This window comes from Carassius carassius, chromosome 49, assembly GCF_963082965.1.
Source record: "Carassius carassius chromosome 49, fCarCar2.1, whole genome shotgun sequence".
In the NCBI taxonomy this organism is placed as follows: Eukaryota; Metazoa; Chordata; class Actinopteri; order Cypriniformes; family Cyprinidae; genus Carassius; species Carassius carassius.
This window is the reverse complement of record NC_081803.1, coordinates 21,071,274-21,089,642: the sequence shown is the minus strand read 5'-3', so window position 1 is coordinate 21,089,642 and position 18,369 is coordinate 21,071,274. Positions and strand designations below refer to the sequence as shown.

The 18,369-nt window shown below is 38.2% G+C and overlaps 1 protein-coding gene across 3 annotated transcripts in view; it reads left to right on the top strand.

The window, feature by feature from the left end:
• LOC132132242 (tetratricopeptide repeat protein 28-like) overlaps window positions 1-18,369 on the top strand; it is a 254,837-nt gene that overhangs the window by 184,429 nt on the left and 52,039 nt on the right. For all 3 annotated transcript variants that reach the window (XM_059544582.1, XM_059544581.1, XM_059544583.1), the window contains one exon: window positions 11,762-12,269. In XM_059544582.1, the coding sequence (XP_059400565.1) occupies window positions 11,762-12,269 (508 nt within the window). The remainder of the gene's footprint in view (window positions 1-11,761; window positions 12,270-18,369) is intronic.

Genomic DNA, 18,369 nt, shown 5'->3' with positions numbered 1-18,369 from the left:
ATATGCATTTAAATATATTATTACTAATTGATCAAATAGTAATAGTATTAAAATATGCATTTAATTTATTTATATTTATTTAATTACATATATTTTGCTAAAATATGCCTATACATTTTTTATGTGCATTTTGGGATTATTGTAATTTGCACATTTTCATCCAACATTTTAATATATTTTCTTAATATACAGATAAAAATGCATGGATCAAAACTCAATTGCAATTTTTTATTATTTTTACCTGTACCCAGAAAGTGCGAATGGTGCATCTCATCACTTAGTAAAGGAACAGCATGGGTCTTCTCAGCAAGATGATGGTGGATGGTGTCCATGTGCTCAGGTCTTCACAAATGATCATCTAGAGCAGATCTGTGTTGCTCTGCTGCAGCATCTGTGGGTCGTGTGCGTGAGGAAGAGCTCTGCTCCGCTCTTTGATCTGTGTCTGTCTCTCACACGCTGCTTATTAATGAGCTCATGTCTGCTCTCCTCTTCCCAAAATATGCACTTTGTGTAGCTTTCCCTGTATAGATTACGCTTGGAGGTGTTCTATTGATCCGACTGAAGTCCCTATTGAACCGCCTCTAATTTGGAGCTTGTAGGGAAACTTTCTGCAGCCCAAAGAGTTAATAATTCTCTAGAATATGAGGAATAGATGGTGCGATTTAATTATTCTGGTAAAATGAGTCATTAATTAGACACCAATCTTGCTGGTCTATCCAGTCGTTCGTCCTGTTTTCACATCTTCATTTGTCAGTTTAATTTGTTCATTCTTCCTCATCTCTTGTCTTCCAAATGCGATTGATTTCCCAAGACGCTCCTGATAGGCTTCCAATCAATAGCATTAACCTCTGAATTAACCATCCAGCCAGTGAGCAGTCCAGTTATTGGAAGTGGTTGGTGTCAAAATTTAATAGATGCCTAAAAATTGCACTTTTCTCATAGCTGTGGACTAGCGGTTAGCTGTGGTTTCGTGTTACTTTGACATATAAAGTGAAAGTGAATGATTATCATATACTGTTGTTTACATGGTGCTTCAAGGTACTGAACCATGCTGCTGTTATGTTGAATGTCCGAACGACAATGAGCTACCATCTGAGCTCTAAACTATGTAGAGCAAATGTTTATTTTTTAATGTATAGATTATTTAGATTAATATAATATATAATATATAATATAATTATTTAGAATAATAATAATATCATAGTAATTTTTTTATAGATTATTCAATAATTTATTTAGTTAATTAAATTATATATATATATATATATATATATATATATATATATATATATATATATATATATATATATATATATATATATATATATATATATATATATATATATATACTGTAATTCCTCATATAAAAGCCGGGGCCTTTATTTACCTGAACTGCAGAAGGTAACAGGCTTTTATTAGAGGCAGGCCTTTATTTCTAATTCCATCTGTTTGATAAGTAATTGTTTTAAATAACCCGTTTTAAATTAAAGGCGATAGCGTTCCAGTGGACAGAGATCATAACATTAGCACAGAATCAGTTCGGTTCAGATGCTCTGTGTGTCGGTCTGCTTCACGCTGAATCACACATGCGCAGTATCATCAGCTCCTCGGTTCTCGAATCGGACACCTCTGACAGAAACGGTTCTCGGTTCAGTGTACTGGTGATCTGAAAACCAGTTCTTGACTCGAGAACGAGAAACGCTCTGGCAGTGGGCGTGTACGTTTGTTATCTGGCTCTGCTGCACAAATTTTCCCCCGGTCTTTATTTAAGACCGGCCTTTATTTGTCCGTGTTGACCACGCCCCCGGCCACTATAAGAGGCCAGGCGTTTATTAGACTACCGGTTTTTATTTGAGGAATTAAGATAATATATATAATATATAAGATAATATATATAATATATACTTGTGATTTAGTGTATTAAAATTAAGGGGAAAATATAAATAAAAAAATAAGCATACACACACACACACACACACACACACACACACACACACACACACACACACAAGTATGTATATATTCATACACATCGTATATAGTTCAGATAGGCAGTTTCTTAGTGTCATTGCTGTAGTAACAGTCTTAAGATAAAAGCCATTATATCTGGCCCATCCTCCTCTCTCAGCTCTCTTTTCTGTTGTTGCTGTGTAGATGACTTTACCAGTGCCGTGAGTATGTGTGTGTGTGTGTGTGTGTGTAACATGTAAATGATGATTCATGCTCTCCCAAGAAAAACACACAGGCTGCCAGTGGTTTGCGGATAGCAGCGCTCCCAACGCAGCCGAGTATATTTATTCAACAATCCTGTTGACCAGAGGAGCACATCCATGTGTGCTTGTGAATGAGAGTGGAGGGAAAAAACAGGAAGAGAAGGTCCAGCTGTAAAAATCTAGGGAAACAAAGATGAGTCAAGTCTAAATCAAAGAGACGAGAAACAATGAGTCAGTTTTCTAAGATTTCACATTTGGAGTAGTCGAAGACAATGAGTCTCATTCAATAATAGTCATCTGCTTATGTGTGCAGAAGCTTCTCACGCAAAATGTAAATTTAGAATACATTCAAATATGATTTCTGCATTTGCACTCGTTTTATACTCAAATATGTTCATGGCTGGTGAATGAGAGCCAGTATTGGATTATATGGAGCCACTAGCACACAAATGAAGGCCAAACCATTTCATTCGACTTGAACCCATCAGTTCAGAGATGGGCTGCTGAGCATTGATTTCTTCTGTCGCCTCTTCTCCTGAGGATCCCTAAAGTGTGAGTGTCTTTAAACCGCCCCAGAGAATAGTATTACTGCTCAAATGGTGCTCGTTCATAGCTTGGAAGGCTTTGGTGCAGTTCTCAGTTTAGTATCAGATGTTTCTCCTAAACTTGAATTAAAATGCACACAAAAGAGTCAGTATAGACACTACAGAGCTATAAAATTATAGTGGATAGCAGATCAGATCGCTTGATCGTTTTATTTAATAAGAAAGGTTTGAGTTCATATGGAGATAATTGAATGCAGACTGGTTCTTGGCAAATCTGAATACAGTTTAAGATATTACTGAGATGCTCTAAAAGAGACATTTGAGATCTCCCAGGAGAAACATCTGAAATTATTCTAAAACATAATGAATCATTATGAAACATAACCAGATGTATTAAATTATGACAGAATTCTGAATTTCAAAAACAATTAGGAAGCTCTAAAAAAATATGTGAAATCTCCATTCGCACCTCCGTGAAGAAACACACCATATTCATATTCAAATTTCCAATTCATTCAATCATGATAGATTTCTGACACAATTTGAAACATTTTTGAGAAGCTCTAGAAGACATGAGATTTCTGGAGTCTTTCTTTAACAGGAGGAACATTGGAAATCTTCATTGGCACCTCAGTTTAATTTCACTGCTGTGTAGAATAACCAATTGAAACATTAAAGAGATCCCTTTCTATTTTTTGAGTAGGCAGAGCTTAAATTAGGTCAGTTCTGACAGAATTTTGACAGAATTAGAGACACTTGAGATGCTCTGGAAAAGACGTGAGATTTCTGTATTATTATTTTTTTAGAAGAAACATTTGAAATCTCCATTAGCACCTCCATTTATTCTCACTGCTGTGCAGAAGAAACAAGTGAGATAGTAAAGAGTAGTTTTTGAGGATGCAGAGGTTAAATTCATTCAGTTCTGACAAAATTTGAGACATTATGGAGAAGCTCTAGAAAAGATGTGAGATTTCTGAAACCTCCCTCGGCACCTCCATTTAATACAATTGCTGTGTAGAAAAAAACAGTTCCAATATTAAAGAGATCTCTTTGTAGTTCAGAATGAAAGGTTAGATTTATTCAATTCTGATAGAATTCTGACAGAAGTCGATACAATATGGAGAAGCTCTTGAAAAGACGTTAGGTTTCTGTAGTCTATTTCTAAGGAGAATCTTCTGAAATCTCTTTTAGCCCCTCAAATGAATTTCATTGCTCTGTAGAAGAAGTATTGAAGAGTAGTTTTTGGTATGCACTGCAGATGATAAATTCATTCAATTAGTAAATAATTTAAAATACTTTCCTCTCAATCTCAATGCTCTCTTAAAGAAATGTGTCATTGGTTTAATAGATTTGTGATTTCATTTGTGATTTTTTTTCTGTCTTATGTTACTCGTTTTGGGGGTTTTCCCACTCTTACCTTTGTTATTTACACTATGTCCTACTGTTTCTGAAGGAAACATCTCATGATGCTGTAATGTCAGTCCACTGCTCCTGAAGGCTCGTTAAACTCTCCCTCTGTAGATTTGAGGTCATCATCTGTACCATCAGTTCAAAGACATCCCCACAGACGGTTTTTATTGAAGTTAAGATGTCCACGACTTTCTCATGACCTCACTTCTGAACAAAGAACAAAGGTTTTTGTCAACTTGTCCACCTTTGAGACCGTTGAGGCAGGAGTGCGTGAGAGAGAGAGTAGGCTGAAGAATAAAAGCGAACTCGTTTCTCAACTGTCATTCTCTGTGTTGAGATGCGAATCCGTGCTGCGCCAGCACACACACACACACACACACACACAAGCAAGCCGCTGACTTGGAGAAATCAGCAAGAGGGGGTGCAAAATCCCTCTTTATCGAAAATTGGCTCTCCCAGTGAACAGCCCTCTAACAGAAATCCAGTGGGGTTTCCAAGGAAACTGTTCCACAGATCTGAAACTGTGGGCAAGGCCAGAGATGAATAGCTGATTTGTAGGACACAACAATAGTGCTACAAGGCATAATTGTACAATAATTAATGAAATCATGGGGAAAAGAAACAGGAGTAAGTGCTCAGCTGATCAGTGTCCACTGAGGAGTGAACATCGGGGGTTCGTTGTGTCATCTGAAGCCGTCAGTGATTCACACAATATGATCTTTTGTTCAGCTGCACCCTTAAAAATAAAGGTTTATCAGAGGTTCCTCAGACCAGATTCATACCAAGAACCATTTTTGGTTACAAGGTTTTTTTTAGATATTAAGAGTAGTCCTTTAGATTTTGAGTTTTGGTTCTTTAAAACATTCAAACATAGACATTATTAAGGAATTAGAGATTTAATAAAGATTCTTCAGTGGTTCTTTGCAGTAGGTCCATCTCAAGAACCTTTTTTATGCTCTATGGATTTTGGAGATATAGGAATATCTATAGAGGGTTTTCAAAAAAAACTACAAATGCTTTTCATGGCTCTTTTCTTCAGGTTCATATAAGAATCATTTATGATTGCTATATCTTTGTTTTGGAAGTAAAAATGTAGTTGTGGCTCTTCAAATCAGTGTTTTGGTTCCCGGGTTCTTTAAGACTCAAGAACATGGATGTGTTCTCTAAAAAACTAGAAGTTTTATGTAAGGAATCCTTAACTGGACTGCTATTTTCCTCCAGGTCGGCAGGTGGCGTCTCTCACCAGACTCCTGCTGAACACTACCACTCATTATGCCTGATGCATCACACCTGTATCTTGCCCTATTCAAGTGTGTTTGTGCCATGCCTTATTGTTCAGTCTTGAGCTGTTACCTGTTGCAAGTTAAGTCTGTTAAAGTTTAAGTTTAAGTCTTTGGGCCCTTGTGTCTATTTTTCTTTGTACTGTTTTTTGGAAGCATGGCTTCTCTTGTTTTGTTGAAACTTTTATTAGTAAAGTTTGTCTTTTGTCGAGGACCCACGACTCCTGGCCGTTTGATCATCCCTGCTCTTGGATTCAATTAGTGGGGAGTTAGCTCAATCCATTAACTCAGTGACTTTGGACCCAACAGACCTGGGTTCGATCCCCACCTAGAACAGCCCCGTTACATTTTAATATGGTACTTTAATGGTATTTAGATGTAAACTACGTTTTTGTTTTAAATTCCAGTCTTTTTTAGAGAACCAATCCGATTTGTTTGAAGATTCACAGTTTTGCAGGTCATTCTAGAATTTCCCAGTAGATTTATTCTGGTTAGCTGGATGCATTACATGTCAACAAATCCACAAGACCAAAATAAATCAACTACTGTATAACAGCCCAGTTTTTTGTGTGTGTATAATGACATATTTACTCTATAAAGCCAGTGTTTTTTATTCTACATTACAGTGCAGCCTCACTTCATGTCTTGTAACATAGAGGAAAGCATTGGAAACACCCTAAAAATGAAATTGGGTTTATATTTTTTGTATGTTTCCTTTACACTAGCATATATCGTAGGACTGTGCAATTAATCGGAAAAAAAACTATTCGATTTCGATTTTGGCCTCCAACAATTATGAAAATACAATAATCGAGATAAAACGATTATTGCGCCCCATTCCGCCCCCTTTTGCAGCACTGCGATTTCGTTCATGCATAAAAGCCCAATTTCAAAGTCAAATCAGTCAAATCATGTTACGTGACATTTGCAAAATGGTACGTTCTTGATTTATTGAAGTATATTTATTCATGTTTTTAAAAGCGTGAAAGAGAACTTGCGCTGCTCCTCAGGAAGAGATATAGCCTAAGCCCACAGGCGGAACACAACTCGGACATGTCAAGTCATCTTATAGCTCAAAAATGTGTCAAAATGTTGCACTTAGTGATTTTTCATATATACTTTCATTTGTCATTTTATAAATGAACATAAAGAGTTGAGAATGAAAATACGCATGTAATGGTAATTTGGATCCGTGCGGCTATATAAACATATAAACTGCAATATATACACATCAGAGCCAAACTAAAACTGAAATGAGACATTAAATAGTATAGTGAATTAATGAAATAATCATACTGCTTGATACTTGCATAAAAAAACAATTAAAGCACAGTTTGTTTCATTTGTATCTTTTTATTCTGTTGTATTTGACAGTTTAATAATTTAAATAATTTTGAGGACTTTTTTTGTTTGTTTGAAATTCCGCTGGCCTCTGCAATGTAGATGTCAACCTTATTTACAGGAAACAGATATTTGATATTTATCACTATATTTTAAATAAATCACTCATATAAAATTTTGGTCATATGGCTCCATCATAATTGTGATTACAATATTGACCAAAATAATCATGATTATGATTTTTGCAATAATTGAGCAGCCCTAATATATCGATGACCTCAGAGTTGTTGACATCGACTAAAAGACACAAAAACGAGTGTAATGATTGACTATGTTTAACTGATTCCTGAAAAGGGAGCTTCCTCGACAATCCCATCATCTTTAGATCCAGAACTGACCCGAAATGAAGCTGTGGCTTCAAACAGGACACACGTGGCCACGCTGGGCCCGATAGTATATCTGTGATCATAAGAGGCCCTGTTTTCTGATGGAAGGCAATTGCCTCACCGTGTAACATGTCCCGGAGCCTTTAAACTCAGGCAAACTGCTGGACGTTTTTATGGCTGGAGGTAATTGGTTCCAGGCGGCACTGAGAAACTGAAGGCCTTGGGCTGGACGAACCCCTCCAGGTTTGTCTTTTGTCCATGTGCCCTGAAATCAAGCGTTTTACCTTCTGCTCTATCAGGGCATCCGTCCCAGCACTTCATCGAGACAGCGGTCATCACTGTTACTCCCTAAATAGAGCTGATATCAGCGCCGAACATGTGGTTGCGTTTTAATCGTTGTTTATAGTTTGATTGATGTAGCGTCAAGGCCGAAGTTGGACCTTCTGTCTTTTGTTGTTTGTCAAGTGATTGTGTAATACAAGTTCTGTTCCAGAATCTAGTGAGCTGCACTGCTGTCTGCTGTCTATATAGGCTGCATGCTAACTGAAATGGACAGAGTTTGATGTTTTATGGTGCTTTGCTAATGGAACGGTAATCTAATAAACTTGATACTGCACAGAACATGCAAATAGTAGCTAAAATGGTCCATTTTTTAACTAGTCAATGGTTTTAGCTATACTATTTGAAATTGGAATGAAATGTAAAATCTATTTTACATTTAATTTTATATATTTTTTCCTAATCTGCCGTTTGCATACTATGCTAAAGAAGTAATAGTAATAGTAGCATGTTATGTTGCTATTCCAAACAGCCACTTTTATTGTGATGCATTCTTAGTTTGCTCTCTCTGCAAAGAATGCATCCGTGAATTCTGCCAAAACGACAACTTGTGGAACAGCTTCTGTGTGGTTTAAGTTGTTTTAAATGCAGTCTAGGTTAGCAGCTCACTGGTTTTTGGAAGAGAGCTAGTGTCTGAGCAGTGTGTGTGTGTGTGTGTGTGTGTGTGTGAGAGAGATTATGACTTAGTCTCAGCAGGTAAAGCGTTCTGGAAGGCTTCCTCACTGAAATACATCAGGTGTGACAGATAAGCACTCCCTCTCATCTCTGCAGTTTCAACAAGGTTAGTTTAGAGTTCCTGGTTCATGTTCCTGGTCTTCCTCAGATCGATTCACCATTGCACATCATGGTTGGAAATTAACAGGGGGCTTGTGGGAAAAATGGCACCAAAATGAAAAAAAAATGATGCAAAATTCAAGATATTGGGGCAAAAATGGCCCTGCATGATTACAGTAGGTTGCTTTTTGCACGTTGTTTTTTTACAGCATTGAGCATTAGCTAATCACACGTTTCTGTTGAGCTTATGAATGCAATGGCCAATCAGAGGGGCTTAGATTAGCTAGCACTAAGTGTGCGCTTAATAATTCTCTGATCATAATCAGCAAAATGCAGAAACATTGTAACTAAGAGATTAATTTCATAGCTTTCACAGTTTTCGTGTAACTTGCACTAGACTAGACTAACATTATCATTCTCGGTGTGAATGGGCTTTTATACTTACGTATATCACCAAGATGACTATGGACTTTGCTGCTTCTAGACGACTTTAATTCTGCTTAAGAAAGTTGGTTGTAGCTAATGGGCTTCCCATCGTGTATGTAAATATGGGACACAGTCCTTGTCTCTCGAGTCCTATCTCAACATGTGCCTGCCGCAAAAAGATTTCGAAATGGCTTCAGCATATTTTTAACGGATTTTGTGAGAGATCAGTGTCTCTGCTAAGATTTTGACTTGAGAGGCTTCACAGGTTTTGTTCTCAGCAGCACAACACATTACATGGCAGAGTGCTTTCTGCACCACATGCTATTCTCAATGGTTGTGTAATAGGATATTCAGTAACATCACACAACTTTGCCATATGTTTTGAGGATAAGAGCTGTGTTTGCTTATCTAATCACTGTTTAATAGAAAATAAAGTGTATGCCACAAGAGGTCATGTGTATCAGTAATTATACCAGAGTTAAAGGAATAATGAAACTGATTTGATCATCCTCAGTTTATGCAGAGATCACAAAATTAGGGTTAGGTATAATTTAGGTGCTGTTATAGTTGTATACATAAGATTTTTATTCGTTAATAGAAAGTGATGTTTATGTCAGCAGCATGTGTAGAATGCTTATCAGATAAGATAAGATGATGTGTTTTTTGAGCTCAATTCACACAGAGTGGTAATTCACAAAAAATTATTATCTGAATGCACCATATGAAACAATGCCATTATTTGAATATGAACAAATAATAATATTCACCACTGCAGGTGAACCTCTGAGTCCCTCCTGGTCGTGTCCAGAGACCAAACATGGAGGTTCTAGAGATCTGGGCGCGGGTGCAGGATCATGTTTTTTCTCCTGGGAGAGAAGGTCCCTTCTCAGGGAAATTCACCAGGGATGAGCTGATGCCAACAGCACAACTGCCACAGCAGTCTTGCTGGGCCAATAATGTGGCATAAACAAGAGTTGTTCCATGTTCTCCCTGACTTTGCACAGTGTCTGTGCAGTTAGGCTCACCGGGGAAAATGCATATTTGCGTAGACCAGCTGTGTGTCTGTGCCGAGGGGGCCTCAGTCAGGGAGCCCACAGTGGGCAATGAGTGGATTCTTGTGAGGCCAACAGATCATTTTGCGCCTGACAAGATCAACTCCAAAACAGCTGGGTGTGAAGCCTCCACTCATCCCAGAGCCTGGCCTGCCAAGAGAGGGAGACCTCTACACAATTGAGATCGCCCGGAATGGGAGTGGTGCATGGAGACCTGAGGCTCTGCTGGCTCTACATTAAGAGATGGCAGGCGAGGTGTGAGCCAACTCTCACGGTCATCAAGAATGCAAATATGAATGCCCACTTCCTTAAGAGGGGCAAGGGCAACCTCCACGGCTTTCATGAAGATGCGAGGAGACAGGAAATCGAGACATGAAAGCTTGCTTCCTTCAGGTCTATTGTCGCAAACCAATCTTGATACCCAACACATATTAACAAGTGTTTGAGGGTTAGCATTCTGAACAGGAGCTTGTAAAGGGCCTGGCTCAGCTCCCTTATGTCTAATATTGTTCTGAGCCAATCAACCTTCTTGGGTACAATGAAGTAGGGGCTGTAAAACCTTTTTTATATCAGCATGGGGGACAGGCTTTATCGCACCCTTTGTCGCATCCAGAAAGAACACAGCTTCCCCTTGAAAAACAGCAGCACTCTTGCATCGCACTGAGGTAACAGAATGCCACTTAACTTTTGGCGGATGCCTGGTAAACTAAATCACATAGCTGAGCAGAATGGGCTGGGGAGCTTAACCAAGCATCCAGACACCTTGGCAACAGTCTCAGGGAAACTACATTCAATGTACCCGCTTTGCAAAGCAGAAATTACAGAAGGGTGCACACTATCCTGTCTGCCAGGTCTGTCAAAGAAGTCACTGTCAAACGCGGGAGCCACCTTCCTGCGAGTGGCTGGCTGTTGTTCAGACTTTACTGCCAGCCCAGGCTGTTGCAGTCCCTGGCAAAGAACAAAAGGAGGCTGCTGCTTTGGGGATGCAGGGGTAGAGCCTGACCTATGCCAAGGCATGCCTCCGTTTCTTAACTGTGGAGAATTCTTCAACGGTGTCACCAAGAGACCAACCTGAGAAATCATGGTGTTGAGGAAGCACACGTTCTCAGCATCCCAGATCTCTGAGAGGTTGAGCCACAGGTGGCAATCCACTAATGTGGACTTCGTCCTCCCCAGAGCCTATGCCGTGACCTTTATCGCCCAGAGGGCATATTCAGTTGCCGAGCGTAGTTCCTGCATGCTCTGGGTTGTGACCACCCTTTTGCAGACCCTGGTCTGAACACCTGCAGAACAGCTATGGTATGTAGAGCGGATGCAGCTTGTCCAATAGCAGTATAAGCCCTCCAGTGTTGCGGTAGACAACTCATCCTTATTGTGAACCCCGAATGAGAGATCAAGTCCGCACTGAATCTGCATTATCAAACTCACTCAGAAAATCTATCATGTTTTCGCACCCCGAAGTAGAAGGGCCAAGATAGGTAGCAGCTGAGATGACTCACTGCCATTTAAAAATAGAATGCAAGCCACGAGCACAACGTGGCGATAACCATGTCCTCACAGGAAGGACATAAACTATCCACAAAAGCTGCTTCAGCATGGGTGTGGCCTAAATACTGAGCACAGTGATTGTGCCTGTCAGAGAGTGAGATGTACAAACTGCAACCAGAGGGACACACGGATGTTGTAAACACAGAAACAAAATCCATCCATGAAGCTCTTTTAAAGAGCTTTTCAAATTTACGTCTTATGGGAGGAACAAATCAAAATGTTAGCAATTCTTTGCAACAAATTTCTAATTTACACATACAAATATGATACACCCCGTCAGCATCAGTCAATTTTGAAACAATTTTCTTTAATGAAGTGTTTTGAGGAACCATTTTTGGTGCACAACAGCAAACAAGGCTTACCGTATCAGATTTTAGCAATTCCATTTTCTCTTTTTTAACTTATATATACAATGGCTTATGCATCTTCTCTCATTCATCTCCACAGGCAGCGTCTTCAGCCCTCAGCAGCTTGGGTCACGTGTACACGGCCATCGGCGACTATCCCAATGCTCTGGCCAGCCACAAGCAGTGTGTCCTTTTGGCCAAACAGTCCAAGGATCAGCTCTCTGAGGCTCGGGAGCTAGGCAACATGGGAGCTGTCTACATCGCCATGGGTGACTTTGACAATGCCGTACAGTGCCACGAACAGCACCTGAGCATCGCCAAGAGCCTCGGCAACAAGCGCGAGGAGGCACGTGCCTACAGCAACCTGGGAAGTGCTTACCACTACCACCGCAACTTCGACAAGGCCATGTCCTACCACACACATGTGCTGGAGCTTGCACAGGAACTTGAGGAGAAGAGCATCGAAATGAGGGCATACGCGGGGCTGGGACATGCTGCCCGATGCATGCAGGACCTGGAGAGGGCAAGGCAGTACCATGAACAACAGCTCAACATTGCAGAGGGCCTGAAGGACCGTGCCGCAGAGGGCAGGGCTTCATCAAACCTGGGTGAGGATTTGATTACATTCTTCACAAAGACCGCCTGCTGAAAAAAAACCCATCTTAAACCTCCCCAAGCTGGTGTGGTGAACTTTTGGCTTGGTCAGATTGATCAAACCAGCTGCCCAAGCTGAGAGACCAGCTTAAACCGGCCAAGATCATCAGCCAACTGGCTTAGACTGGTTTAAGATGGCCTTTTTGAGCAGGAGATAACAATATCAACATTGGTTCAAGCTACTCTTTGCCATATATTGAAAATTGAAAATAATTTACAGTGCTTATCTCCAAAAAGTCAGTCTGTTGGCTGGTTTTGGGCACTTTTCAGCCACTTTTGGACCAAATAAACCAGCTACCCAAACTGAGAGATTAACTTAAACCATCTAAGGTCAACACTTAAACTGTAGTTAGTAGTCAGTACAATTTGTGTGCAAATGAAAGCCTTGTTGGAGGAACAAATCAGTATTTAACTGATTATTAAATGTAAATTTTAAATGTTCACGATCAATGATCACAATCAATGATGATTTAGTTTGGTCTTCTAGTCTGGTCAGACTGGTCTGTTAGCTGGTCTTCAGCTACTTTTTGACCAACTAAATTAGCTGCCCAAGCTGAGAGACCAATTTAAACAGCCAAGATCATCAGCAAACTAGCTAAGACTGCTGATTAGATAGCAATTCATATCATTGAGCTCCAAACAAGGACTATAAAGTAGTTAGTACAACTTGTTTGTTTGCTGTATAACAAGATATTGAAGGAACAAATAAAAAATGTAACTTATCATTTACTGCAAATTTCAATTTTAAACATTCAAATATAATGTGTCCCATCACGATAAGCAGTGATCTCATTTGCTGGCCTTCTAATCAGTCTGTTCTAATTAGTCTGTTTTTTAGCTACTGTTGGACCAACTAAACCAGCTCCCCAAGCTGATAGTCCAGCTTTAACCAGCTCATTAAATTGGAAAACTTAAGTTCAAACTGGTTTAAGATTGGCATTTTTTACAGGAAGTGACAATATGCATCCCATAATAATCAGTGATGATATGGTTTGCTGGTCTTATATCATAGTCCTGTTACTTAGTACATCTTGTGTGGCAAATAAGTCAAAGGAAAGCCTCAAAAATGTTATAATTATTTGCTTCTAATTTCAAATTTTAAACATTAAAGTATGATGCATCCCATTATGATCAGTGATGATCTTGTTTGCAGGTCTTCTGGTCCACTTGGACTGGTCTGTAAGCTGGTTTTGTCCACTTTTCAGCCACTTTTTGAACTAAACCAAATCCCCAAAAGCTGAAAGACCAACTTAAACCAGCTAAAATCATCAGATTTTAGACTAGTGATTTGATACTGATTCATATTGTAAAGCTCCAATACAGACTATGTAAGTAGTTAGTATAACTAGTGATCTGGATAACAAGTGAAATGAAAGCCATACTGGAGGAACAAATTGAGATTTAACTGATCATTTGCTGAAAATTTCAGTTTTAAACAGTCAAAACTTTTTCATCTCATCATGATCAGGGTGATCTGGTTTGCTCTTCTAGTCTGGTCAGACTGGTTTTCAGCTACTTTTGGACCAACTTAACCAGCTGTTTGAGCTGACAAAACCACCTTAAACCCAGTAAGATTATCAGGAAAGACTGGTTAAAGACGGCCTTTTCAGCAGGAAATATTCCATAGAGTGACACTGTACAAATGTAAGTTGTTTTTGTTGAATAAATAATGACTTTTATCATTTCTAGGTGAACTATTCCTTTAATTAAACATAAAGCTGGCAGAAATTAAAATTCAAAGCCTCCCAAAGAAAACAAATTAAGGCCAATACATAATGCTATTAGCTTGAAATATACAGTCATGATTGCTTTTGTGCATTGCATTTGTCAAGTTATTAAAAACAACAGCATGAATGAATATTTATGGTTCTATTTGCAGTTTAGCTGCTCGATGACTCAGTCATCTAGAACGCGTCCCTTCCTTATGCAGCAGGGTCTGTGGCGAGACGTATGCTGGATAAATTGAAGCCATCGAAACCAAGTGTTTCAAAGCCCATCTAATCTCTCACTCTGACTTTTATTGCTCCAATCTCACATTCCCTCCCTCCGACTGCGACTCCATCAATCTGATCCGAAACGCTTGGTGCTCTCAGATAAATAAATAGATGAACTCCCAAAAGAAAAATGTTGCCACAGGACTGTTATAATCAGGATTACAAAAGTGCACTCGAGGAGTGAAATCTGTTTTGTACTAGCTTTGTATATTTTTTGAAGAAAATGTGAGTGCAAAACTCTCCAACATGATGCACGGATTATTTAGCCCATTTGATCGTTCATAACATTCATAACAAGGCTAGGAGTCTTATGTACTAACAATACAGTAGAAAGACAGTAAATGGTATCACTGATTACTATTGCTTTTCAAACACTTAATCTTTATTTGTATCATGATCCATTTAAAACGATTCACTTGTTTTCTTGATGCAGTAATTACTAATCCTGCCGATGCATAACCATTCATCTTAAAACATGGGCTTTCAAATTGTGCAATGTTTGTTTCAGTAAATAATCAACTTGAAATGTTAAAAAACAAATGAATCGTGATTAGGTAAACATGCAATATTTTAGCCCATTTTATCATTAGTCAGTTGTGTTATTTTAGTATTCATATGTGGTTATTTTTATAAGTTTTAGTAAATTTATGTGCTTTAATTGCTAAAATTTTTAATTGTGTAGAAAAATGTTATGTGTCTTTGCAGTTTATTTAGGTTTTGATTTATTATTAATTTAATATTTGTATATAACTTTCATTAATTTTAGTTTCAGGTTTACTAATTTTTATTACTTGAACCTAAACTTTTCAGTTATTTGCCGTGGCAACATTTATAACTTTTCTTTTTTTTCATTTCAGAGGAAAAATACATGCATTTATTGAGGCAGACGTGCCTCTTTTCTATAAAACAAAAACATGCACGTCAATACAAAGACAGCATTACAACCCATCATGTCTGCCAATGATCATGGAAATGAAATACTCAAGCTCACACAGATGTTCTGTAGTTTCCTAATTTTGACAGAAACTATGTACAAGAACAAGGGGAGCTACTTGTGGTTCTTAAAAACCAAGAAGAGCGAATTTTGTATTAAGTCCATGTTTTCCATATTGAGCAAAAATCTTCTATCTGGGTTCTCAAGGAAAAGGAAAGCTTTTCCATCACATATATACACTCTTAAAAATAAAGGTGCTTCAAAGGGTTCTTCACAGCGACGCCATAGAAGAACCAATTTTTGGTTCCACAAAGAACCATTCAGTCAAAGAACCATCTCTTTCTTACCTTTTTATAATCTGAAGAACCTTCTTTCGCCACAAAGAACCTTTTGTGAAACAGAAAGGTTCTTTAAATGTAAAAGGTTCTTAATGGAACCATTTAGACAAAAAGGTTCTTCTATGGCAGCGTGAAATACCTTTATTTTTACGAGTGTTTTGTGTAATATGCAGAGGTGGAAAGAGTACAAAAATATTCTACTCAAGTAAAAGTACCATTACATTAATGAAATTTTACTTAAGTACAAGTAAAAGTACCAGTCTAAAAATCAACTCAAGTAAAAGTAAAAAGTAGCTCATTTAAAATTTACTCAGAGTAAAAATTACTTAGTTACATTTTAACAGTGGGAGGGAGTCAAAAATGGGACAGGCCAAGGGTGTCAAACTCAGTTCCTGGAGGGCCACAGTCCTGCACAGTTTAGATCTAACCCTAATTAAACACGCCTGATCCAGCTAATCTAATCATTTAGGTTTATTTGAAAACTACATGATATGTGTGCTGGAGCAGGGTTAGAACTAAACTCTGCAGGGCTACGGCCCTCCAGGAACTGCCCTCCAGTTTGACACCCCTGGTATAGGTCTATTAATCTCAAACTAGTTGTTTTTAATTAAAGGAATCAGTTATTTAGAATAATAAAACATTTGGGCTGTTACCAGGCAAATCAGTATCAACAAACTCATCTTTTAATGCAGAGGAAATGCAGAAGATTCATTGGAAGTGGCATTTAGATGTATTACACTAGTGCAGGACAAGAATGCATTTAACCTGCAGTTACAAATGCATGAATAATGTTAAACATAAAATGTTGAATACTCATTTGAAATTATAAGAAATTAATTATTTAAAAAAATCAAAAGATACTTTAAATGTGATATTAAAATGGCCACTATGTGTCAGCAAGTCACTGTTAATAAGTGAGTCATTGCGATTGAACCGAATCATTTAAACGGTTGATTCATTCAGGAACGAAACACTGTCACGTTGCTCAGAGACGCAAAACTGTGCTTTGGTGGCTGTGTTTGGAATTATTTTCTGTTGTAGAAATAGAGCTAAAAAAGGCAATATGGTGTCTAAAACGCAAGTCACTTATTTAACTTGTTTACTGAACTGTTATATATATATGTATGTATGTATATATTCATGATGATTTTTGGAGGAAAAGACGGCATTCTTTGTGTGATTTTGATTTAATGTATGAAATTATATAAATATGTGAATTTTCTGCCCCTATATCTTCAATTTTGTGATCATTCTAAACATAGGCGCCGATTTATGTTTTTCTCCGTGGGTGCTCAAGGGCGCAAGCCATTTAAAAAATAAAAAAATAGACTAGGCTATTAAAAAAATATTGCATTTCAGAACCTTAGGCTAATGGACAGCGGCCGATACAAACAAACACAACAGCGTCACTTCTCAAAAATACAAACAGGATTGGAGATGAAAAGTTTAACTGACACGTAACCGCTAATGCGTTCAGCTTCTTGGGAAATTAATGTTTTGTAAATATTGATTAAAAGACTATTGCGAAAGGACAGCGTTTCCATTAACCGATATATTGCGACTAAAATAATGAGTTTCTGGGAATGTCTACCTCATTTATGTTTCGAGGTTTCTTTTGATAGTGGCATGGCTTTTCTTTGAGGTTTCGAATCCATTATTCATATAGGCTAAAAAAAATATTTTTTTATTTTATGTATTTAACAAAGAACTCGTATTCTGTCCAAAAGTAGGCTACTTTTGTGTCCATTAGTTTTTCCTCTTTTAAACCGTATATAGGCCTATACTTGAGCAGAAAAATGTTCCCATTTAACTTTGAAAGAGAAAAAGTACTGGACGTTTATTCACAAAAAGCCAAAGCCACTAGATCCAGTAAAATAATGTCGATATATCAATATTAATAGGTTTGGCTTTTTTTATAACAAATCTGTCCATTTTAGTCTGATTAATGATTAGTGATTACGGAAAGCATTACATGATTACATACTCGCACGGCACTGTATAGTGGGGGATGGGACGTTTTCAGAAACGCTGTGATTGGTGGATAGGATATGGAACATGCATGCGACTGGTTATGTCACTGTCACTGACAACAACATAACCAATCACAGTGTGGCAGACGCTTCATAGCGCCAACTGCAATGTTTAATTTTAAATAAATGTAGCCTACTGGCAGTCTGGCACTGGCACACGTGGGTGCTCATTTTCCGTGGGTGCTCGGTATTTTCCGTGGGTGCTCCACGGTATCGGCGCCTATGATTCTAAATGCATTTTAGGAGACTGAATCACACAGTGAAAGAACGCACTATAAGCGCGCACATCATTAAAACAAAAAATATGATATTATCGCAGATGATATATATAGCACACTCCTCACCACTGTCTTTTTGGCTAATTTGTGCAAAACCTCTTGCTAAAATGTCAAAGCTTCATTTTAACCACCAATGCAACGATGCAATTATTTAGCTTACCTCTACATTCTTGCGAAGTGTTGATGTCTCGTCGAGATTTTATAAGCTGCTAGTTTGGTCTTCCTAAGCAAGTACAGCTTACACTGCATAATAGAGCATACATATGGCCAGGGGTTCACTTAATTTCCTTCGGGTTCAACTTCAGAATATGACGGGGTTTCGTTTTCAGCGGTGTCTGCACCACTAACGCCTGTTTTATCCGTCTGCATCTTTCTTGTGATTTTAGCGCCAGTTTGCCCTCCTGCCCATTATTTACTGACGTAGTTTCCAGGGAGCGATTTTTTTTTTTTTTTTTTTTACTCAGTAATTAATGTGTTTTA